Below are 9,763 nucleotides of genomic sequence, written 5' to 3' on the forward strand. Positions count from 1 at the left end.
TTCTACTCACAAGTACTTTCTTTGTTTTTAGTTGGAGTTTGTTTAAATTTTCCTGGCTCGTATTACAACCGTGCATGTTTAGCAGCTTTCGAGTTTGACAGTTTTTAGCCTGTCTGGACAGCTACTGTCATGAGGTTTAGAGGCGATTACTTCTAAGTTCTAAATTATTAGCAATAGAACCTATTTTGCCATCTCTAGCAATCTACCAATTTGGTCACTTTACAACAAGCAAAGGTCTTGAGTCTTGACCCTAGCACGAATGGATCAAGTTGGGTGTTCTAGGAACCATGCATGAAGCACTAATATTCTCCGTTGAGGTTTGGTTTTCTAATGGTTAATCAGAGTTTCACAACTTGCTGTGAGCTGCTGAAACCAAAAAAGGGCAGTCTTACCATAGGAAAAACTTGCAAAAGACTAACATCCCTTGGAATGGCAGCAAATGTTTGACCTTACTTGATGCACACATACCAAACCGACTTTGTGAATCAAATTTGAAATGAATTAAACAATCGTTTTTTTTAATATATATATATATATGTATGTATAATTTGGCTGGCGAACAGAATATGGACACCTAAAATTTGTATGGACGTTGCAAACTTTTCTTAATTGCTCATAGAGATCATCGACACACTTGTTTTGACTTAAACAATATTTTCTACACCAATCATCAAACATAAAAACTCCAAAATTCACAAGCGCATTATATATACACGGACTCTTGCTCTCCATGGGTCAAGCAGCCAAAGAAATAAAAAAAAAAATTAGCAAGGGAGAGAAGAAAGAAGAAAAGAATCAAGGTAACTAGAGATGGAAATGATTCTGGTTAAGGATGAACAAATCCAAGGAAGGCGACGCATGTGTTCAGCAGATGGTGAGATTCAAACAATAAGGTGTGTCAAAAGAAGGCGAAGAGATCCAGCTTCAGTTGCTCTTGGCTGTTATGACAATCAAGGTCAGCAGCCACAGCAACAAAACGATCAAACCAATGCGGCTACCACAGTGAAAAGAAGTTCAAGGTTTCGTGGAGTCAGCAGGTGCAAACAAGACCTTTCTAGTATTCTGAGATTGTTTCATCTAGAGAAACTTTACCCTTGTTTTATTTCTCTATGGCTAACTTTTGCCTTACATGAAAATGAACAGACATCGGTGGACTGGCCGGTATGAAGCCCACTTGTGGGATAAGCTCTCTTGGAATGTTACACAGAAGAAGAAAGGAAAACAAGGTAAACTTTGTTTCTTAGTTGCATTGCACTTTTTCATTATAATTTTGAATTCTGGATTCTTACCTGTTGCCTGATCTTTATGTTCTTCCATCGATCCGTGTGGTGGAATTGACACTTTGAACCTGCAGTTTATCTTGGTGAGTGCATCATCAATTTGCTGTTATATCAAGTTTCACTTTTCTTTAACACCCAGCGAATTATCTTTTGTATACTACAGAGAAAATGACCATGTTCTCTTCTAAAATTCTCAGGAGCTTATGATGATGAAGAAGCCGCAGCAAGAGCTTATGATTTAGCTGCTCTTAAGTATTGGGGGACATCAACTTTCACCAATTTTCCGGTATGGATAGTGTATATCTCACAAACAAAACCTCAAGACATTGGTTTCTGCATATATTGCGAGAAGCAGCATAAAAAAAATTTATCTAACTCCCTAGATGATTTCTGCAGATATCAGATTATGAAAAAGAGATTGAGATAATGCAAACTGTCGCAAAAGAGGAGTATTTGGCCTCATTAAGAAGGTAAGGCTTCATCTATCAAATCACAAACTGATAACTATCTAAAGCTTATTCTTACTTGATAACATCAATTGGATTTTGTTTGTTACAGAAAGAGCAGTGGGTTTTCAAGAGGTGTATCCAAGTACAGGGGAGTTGCGAGGTAATCTTCTTGATAATTTGGTGGTTAATATCTGTATTTTTTATGCAACAGCACAACAAAACTAAAAGTTTCTTTGGTTAAAAACATGCAGGCACCATCACAATGGAAGATGGGAAGCAAGAATAGGGAGAGTCTTTGGCAACAAATATCTCTACCTTGGCACTTACAGTAAGCCTCTTTAGTTTCCTGTGCTAAATATGGCAACCTTTCAGCCATTAATAACAAGATACGGATTAGTATAAATAACAGGGTTCTACTTGCCTAAACAACAAGTTTTATCTCATTGCAGGCACCCAAGAGGAGGCTGCTCGCGCTTATGACATTGCAGCAATTGAATATAGAGGGATAAATGCTGTGACCAACTTCGATTTGAGTACTTACATTAGATGGTTAAAGCCAGGGACAAATAATCCAGTTGCCGCTGATGAATCACTGGGAATGACAGAACCTGAATCAGTACCATTAGCAAGTAGCTACAGTCCAAGAGAGGAATCTAAGCCCTCATTCTACCACTCATTTGCTACAGAGTACTTAAACTCTCCACAAAAGCAAGAAGTTGTTGAAGGCAAAATTCCTGTCAACTCATACAACAAGACTTCATCACCTACTGCACTAGGCCTGCTCCTTCGATCTTCGATATTCAGAGAACTAGTAGAAAAGAATGCAAATGTGTCTGAAGATGAAAGCACTGATGCAGACGATGAGCCAAAGAACCAACAAGCAGGAAGTGATGATGAGTTTGGTGGGCTATTCTATGATGGAATTGGTGACTTCCAATTTATCTGCTCTTCTGGTAAAGATAGCATAGAGTTGCAAGAAAGAGAGGTCCCCTTCGTTTTATGATGTACCAAAAAGAACACCAAGAATGTGTAGTTTGTATGGTATAAGATAAATTAAGCTGCTAGCATTGTGGATGTCTTGTAAAATTCTGCAATGTTGTAAATTAATTAGCTAAAATTATGAATATTACTTGTAAAACCTACAATGTTAGTGCAATAGCTTTTGGTTGAGATTGTACTGTGTAGAACTCATGATGAGTGTAGTTTAGGTGGTAACATGGAGATGGAATTTGAGATAATACTCCCTCTTGTACTAAAAAAAATAGTATATAGTTTGTATGAAAGGAAATGAGAAGTACCTGGTGTTAAGTTTGTTAAAAGTTCCGCTTATGTTATACATTTAAGCAGCTAATTTGAAGAAAACTCATTTTAGATAAGATATATTAACTCAGCCAATGTTTATCTTTATATTAGTATAGATTTACCATCAATATAATATTATCATAATTATTATTTTATATTTATTGTAAAAGAAATAATAGAAACAGAATGAAAAGAGAGATATTGAGAGAATGTTATTTATGTATTACTGAAGCAATGCTTGGAATAAAAATTAACTGTGATACAAAATGAGGGTGGGGTGACCCCTTATTTATAGTTGAAGCCCCTCACAGATCAATGGCTATCACAATGTCCTATTAAGATACATCTCTAAATTACATTATCTTCTTGATAAATCTCACATTATCACCTAGATAATATCCACATGTAGATGAATCTTGAAATATCTAGAATGTGAATAATACATTTATCATTTATCAGATTTACTCTAATTTGAATTGATCTAATGTGGTGTGATATGTCCATATTCCATAACACTGATTGAACACAACTGTGGTGGCCTACTTAGACGTGCTATTACTATATCGTTAAAAACCTTAAGTTGGAAAAACCAAGTGGGACAAAAACTAGATAAAAGGGAAAAAGAGTACAGTGCACTAAATCCATAATTGCTCCATCTCAATTGAACCATATTGCCACTTCTAGGGTCTAACGTTTCTAAGGCTTACCACTTCTAGGGTAAATGATACTTCGCCACTTTAGGGGCAAATCAATCTTTTGCCACATTCTAATGCCATAAACTAATTTCTTAAATGTTGACATTGGCAATGACTTGGTAAAAAGATTTGCAAGATTATTGGTGGAGCGAATCTGTTTAACATCAACTTATCGACTTTCCTAGAGTTCGTGAGTATAAAAAAATTTTGACGAGATATGCTTCGTCCTATCACCTTTAATATATCCTCCCCTGCTTTGTGCAATATAAATAGCATTATCTTCATAAATTATGATGGGAGAATTTGTAACTAATGTTAAACAACAAGAATTAGGAATATGTATTACAACGGATCTCAACCAAACACACTCTCTTCCAACTTCATATAGAGGGATGATTTTGGAGTGGTTAGAGGATGTAGCTATTAGCATTTGCTTAGTAGAACGGCAAGAAATGGCAGTGCCATTATAGTAAAATATATAACCGATTTGAGAGTGAGCCTTTTGTGGATCAGATTTATATCCCACATCAGCATATCCAACTAAATCAGAGTTAGTAGAATCCCTGGAATAATATAATTCTAAATCTACGATTCCTCAAAGATAATAGAAGATATATTTCATCTCATTCCAATGTCTCTAGGTTGGCTTAAAACTAAAATGCGCCAACAAATTTATCGCAATAGCGATATCTGGTTTTGTACATTGTGCCAAGCACATCAAAGCCCCAATTACATTGAGATATAGTATTTCAAGACCAAGTATCTCTTCATAAGGTTCTCTAGGACGAAATAGGTCTTTCTAGGGATTAAAAGACCTCACAACCGTAGGGGTGCTTAATGGGTGAGCCTTATCCATGTTAAAACATCTAAGCAATCTCTCAATATAGGCTGACTAATGGAAAACTATTCCATTTGCTTTGTGCTCAAGCTCTAGACTAAGACAAAGTTTGGTTTTACGTAAATCTTTAACTTCAAACACCTTTTTCAAATATTTAGCAGTTTTAGATAACTCTTCTAGAGTTCCAATCAAATTCATATCATCGACATAAACTGCTACCATAGCAAATCCAATTTTTGATTTCTTAACAAACACGCATAGGCAAATAGGATCATTTTTGTACCCTTTCTTAATTAGGTACTCGCTTAAGCGTTAATACCACATGCAATCGGATTGCTTTAACCCATATAAAGATCTTTGCAACTTTATTGAGAATAAGTTGCAGTAAGTGTATGCTTTAGTAATTTTGAACCCTTCAGGAATTTTCATATAAGTATTATAGTCTAATAAATCATATGGATATGTCGCATAACGTCCATAAGAAGCATTCCAATTTTTCAGAAACAGCTATGCTAATAAGGAAATGAAAGGTAATTGAATCCATTACAAGTGAATACATCTCATCATAATCAATCCCAAGTCTTTAAGAAAAGCCTTAGGTTACAAGTTGGTCTTTATATCTCACGACCTCGTTTTTCTCATTTGGTTTTTGAATAAAGACCCACTTGTATCCAAAAGACTTTGCATTATCGGTGGTTCGAGCTACAGGTCTAAAAACCTCTCGTTTAGCTAGGGAAGCCAATTCAACCTGGATTGCTTCTTCTCACTCAGGCCAATCTTGCCTTTGACGACATCCGATAATAGATCGCGGTTCATAATCATCGTTCATAATCTCATGAGCAATTGAGAATGCAAATACATCATCGATGATTATCTCATTCCAATCTCAAATCTCATTTTAATATGTTACAAAGATCTCAATATTCCCAAGGTAGGTGACCTTTTCATGGGTTCGTGCCTGTTATGGAATAAGCTCAATACCAAGCTTTTTCTAGAGTGAATTCCTGAGTCCTCCCCTTTTGTTTTCGAGGGCTAGTGTCTTTTGATCCTATCAGTCTTCCATGCTTCATGCGTAGGCCATTTTGATCCATTTTAACTTGTCCTTCAGGAACAACAATCCTAGTTGGAGCATTCATAGTTAGAATATGAGACTTCATGACCTTGGCAATATAATTTAATACGTCAAGAAGTCTATTAACGATAGCTAGTAAATGGATTATGCGTTGCACCTCGTTTTCACATTCAGGAGTTCTTGGGTCTAAATGGGATAGATTTTTCTCATTCTAGGAGAAATTCTCAATTGGTTTCTGCTTCTCAACCATGGAAGCCTTATGTATCCCAATTGATGAAAACACTATCTCATTAAAATGATAATCCACGAATCTGGCAGTAAAAAAGTCACCCCGTCATTGGTTCTAAGAACCTAATGATGGACAGTGAATCAAAACCAACATAAATGCCCCAATGGAATTGGGGACCTATTTTAGTCTTTTTTGGCAATGCTACAAGCACTTGTGCAACGCAACCAAAAATGCGTAAATGTAAAATGTCTAGTTCATAGCCTAGAACCAACTGTATGGAAGATTGTAAGGGGCTAGCAGTGGGGCACAATCTAGTTAGTGTCGTCGCATGCAAAATAGCATGACCCCATGCTAAAGAGTTGAGCTTTGTCCTCAATAAAAGAGTATGTGCGATAATTTAGATGCATTTAATTAGGGATTCTACCTATTCATGCTGAGTATGAATATGTGGAATTAGGTGCTCAACCTTGAGTCCGAGTGAAGCATAATACGTATCAAAGCTTTTCAACGTAAATTCACCAAAACTATCCATCCCTATGCTCTTGATTGGATAATCAAGAAAGTGTGCTCGAAGCTTTTTAATTTGCACAAGTAAACATGCAAAGGCGATGTTGCGAATAGATAAAAAGCAAACAAGGGACCATGTGCAAGATACATCCATTAATACCATAAAATATCGAAACGGCGCACTTGCCGATTATATTAGTCCATAAATATCAAATTTGAATTCTATGCAATAATGAAAGGGATTCAACAGCTCTAACAGTGACACAATATAATCCTATAGTTGAAGCTTTCAACTTTTCATAAATGGTCTTCTGGCCCATCTTATAAGAGGTAATGTAGGTACATTCCTTATTTTGCTTATAAATTGTCTCAAGATGTTACTCATTACGGTGTACATCTTTGAAGCTAAGTAAATTGCTCTTCGATCTACAACTTAGCAATGCATCCTCGATATGCAAAGTGGTGCCATTTGGCAAAGCAACTGTGGCATTCCTGAAGCCATCAATAATCTCAATGAGACTTGATATTATATTGATATTTGCCTTACGCAATGTCACACTTGAGAAAAAGTGCTTGCAACAAAGTATGGTATATGTTGTTACACTATCAAGCAAACAAACATCTTCCTTTTTCTCGGTGGTTCCCATTTGCACTTGTATTGACAACTTTAGATGTCAAGTATCATAAAAATTTGTAAATTAGTCATGAGATTGAAAATTTCAAATAATAAATATTGAATCAATTTCATAATAATTTTATTAAATGACCATATTATTCTTTTTTAGGAAAAATCAACCAAGAGTAATAAATAAAAAATGAAAAAAAATTAAAATCCTCAAATCCTTAGTTTGGGCTATCTTCCACCATTTTGATGCCTTATCCTAGTTATCAGGGTTCTCGAAGAAATCAAAAACTTCCAAGGATATTGTAGCTTCTACAAGAGCAGGGGAAATCATATTAACGGAGGCATTGCTAGCTTCGACGTTGGTCATAGCAGTAGAATTCTCAATGGCGTGAGTCTCAACACGCTTGCCCTTATCCTTCAGGGATGTTTGGTATAGATTAGCAAAGTGCTTTAGCATACGACAGGTATGTGACCAGTGTCTAACTATGCCATAACAATGACAAATACTTTCATCATACTTCTTCACAAGCTTCTTGCCCTTGCCATGATTCGAGCCAAGGTTGGATTTCCTAAAGTGGTTAAATATGCCCCCACCCCTACTTGGGTTATGCCCTTTCCTATGTTCACAGCCTTTAAATCAACCTATACTCTTACTAGAGTTAGCATTTGCTTCAAGCAATGCTTTCGAGCCAACAAGTCTAAGATAATGGTTCTTGAGCAGCAGTTCATTAGTTTACTTTATAGTCAAGAAGACAGAAATTAACTCCAAGTATGTCTTAAATTGACGTTGCCGATATTGTTGTTGCAATGCAATATTTAAAGCATGGAAGGTGGAAAAAGTTTTCTCTAATAACTCTGATTTAGTGAGCTTAACACTACATAACTCCAGTCAATAAACAATAACAAATAAGGTTGAGTGGTAGTCAGACACTGATTTGAAGTCCTGCAGCTTATGCTGTCAGTCATACTATGCCTAAATAAGGATAACTGTCTTGGTATGATCATACCTCTCTCTCAACCTCGTTCACAGGATCTCAAGGTCTCGGATGGATAAATATTAAGTCTTCAAGCTCTCAAGCAAATGACAGCGAATGAAGATCAATGCATTAGCCTTCTCTTTGTCATTTGCTTTCTCATCTATAATAATTGTGTTAGCAAGACCTTACCCTTGGAGATGCATCTCCGCATCAAGGCATCAGGATAGAAGATTGCTTCCACTCACTTCCAAGATGTGGAACTTGGGCTTTTCGATATTTGTCATAATTCTACACACACAAAAATGGACCCATAAATTAATTATGACAACTACAGGGATTCGCGAAGGCCCACCGCAGCTTCAGGTGCCGAAGTGATGCTCTAGGTCTATTGTCAACTTCAAGCCGACTAGAAGATATACAAAGTTAAAATCTAATTGGTTGATGAAGAACCAAGAAAATTACCTTCTCTTTTGGTGATCATGCTAATAATATGTTGTAAAAAAATAATAAAAACAGGTTGAAAAGAGATATATTGAGAGAATACTCTTTATGTATTACTAAAGCAATACTTGGAAAAAAAATAACTGTGATACAAAATAAAGGTAGGATGACCCCTATTTATAGTTGAAACCCCTTACAAATCAATGGCTATCACAATCTCCTACTTAGATACATCTCTAAATTACGTTATTTTCTTGATAGATCCCACAACATGTAGATGAATCTTGAAATATCTAAAATATAGATAATATATTTATCATTTATCAAATTTACTATAATTTGAATTGGTCTAATGTGGTGCGAAATGTCCATATTCCAAAACAATATTTTTAAAAAAAATTAAATATTGTCAAAAAATACAGAATATGACATTTATTTAATTATACATTTTGGAGATGTTTTTCTTCATAGTATAATAGAAGCTATATCATTTAAAAAAAAGCGGGGGTGTTTATAGCAACTTCTATCTGCCTCATACTCCATTATTGAAGACTAACTTCTTTTTCTATTTTGGAAATTTCTTCTCTTTTTTATTATTATTTTTTATGGATTTTCTTCTTTTTTATTTTGACATAACCAATGTATTACAATAGTTGATAACATAAGCAATACATTATGCATGTTACCCTTAATCAATTAAAACAAATAAAAAAAGGTTGGATACATATATAGTGTATTGGGCAATTAATTAATAGTTAGCTTATTTCTTCAAAAACCATACTAGCTGTCACGACCCGGAACCTCCCTCGGGCCCATGACAATCGCAGCAACGTCCCTGATTGACACTCATTATCCGGAATGCCAACCGGAACCCCAGAAGGCTTACATATCAGTTTCTTTCCTTTCCTGTGAGCAATCGTTGTTAAATATCGAGTTTTTAGAGAATATACACTATTTTAGATCAAAAACAATCAAAATAAAATTTTCGCCACACAAGGGTATTTTGGTCATTTTTTTCTCAAAAATTTTGAAACTGGCTAAAACGTAATATACAAGTACAAAACACATAATTCATATTCAAAATGAGTTTAAAAGTCTAAAATCTTCATTTAAAACGAAATTACGGTTATTTGAATATAATAAGAAAATAAAAGAAATATTAAGAAAAATATTCTATTTTCTTATAAAACAATATTTATAGAGTTATACTGAATAATTTTTATAGCGTAAAAGCTAAATGAATTTATACATATTGAAATACAGTAAGCCAAAATATTTAATTTAATTTACAATAACAAGAGGGCCCCCGAATAAACAAAAGTAAAGAGGACTGTGAACCTACGGTTTG

At 35.1% G+C, this 9,763-nt stretch overlaps 1 protein-coding gene across 1 annotated transcript; it reads left to right on the top strand.

Annotated features, from left to right (window-relative positions):
- Nucleotides 797-2,910, top strand: LOC18601455 (AP2-like ethylene-responsive transcription factor At1g79700). Its single transcript, XM_007032396.2, has 8 exons — nt 797-1,037; nt 1,144-1,226; nt 1,355-1,363; nt 1,478-1,566; nt 1,677-1,750; nt 1,839-1,889; nt 1,981-2,057; nt 2,179-2,910. Exons 1-8 carry the CDS (start codon nt 811-813, stop codon nt 2,730-2,732), a joined length of 1,164 nt encoding a protein of 387 aa, XP_007032458.1. The 5' UTR covers nt 797-810; the 3' UTR covers nt 2,733-2,910.

Source organism: Theobroma cacao, chromosome 4 (genome assembly GCF_000208745.1).
Source record: "Theobroma cacao cultivar B97-61/B2 chromosome 4, Criollo_cocoa_genome_V2, whole genome shotgun sequence".
Taxonomy (NCBI): domain Eukaryota; kingdom Viridiplantae; phylum Streptophyta; class Magnoliopsida; order Malvales; family Malvaceae; genus Theobroma; species Theobroma cacao.

What these genes read in the sequence shown, in the direction of transcription:
- LOC18601455 (XM_007032396.2), top strand. Translation starts at nt 811, where the DNA reads ATGGAAATGATTCTGGTTAAGGATGAACAAATCCAAGGAAGGCGACGC. An exon ending in AGGTTTCGTGGAGTCAGCAG is followed by an intron (nt 1,038 to 1,143) that starts GTGCAAACAAGA and finishes GAAAATGAACAG; the next exon opens with ACATCGGTGGACTGGCCGGT. An exon ending in CAACTTTCACCAATTTTCCG is followed by an intron (nt 1,567 to 1,676) that starts GTATGGATAGTG and finishes TGATTTCTGCAG; the next exon opens with ATATCAGATTATGAAAAAGA.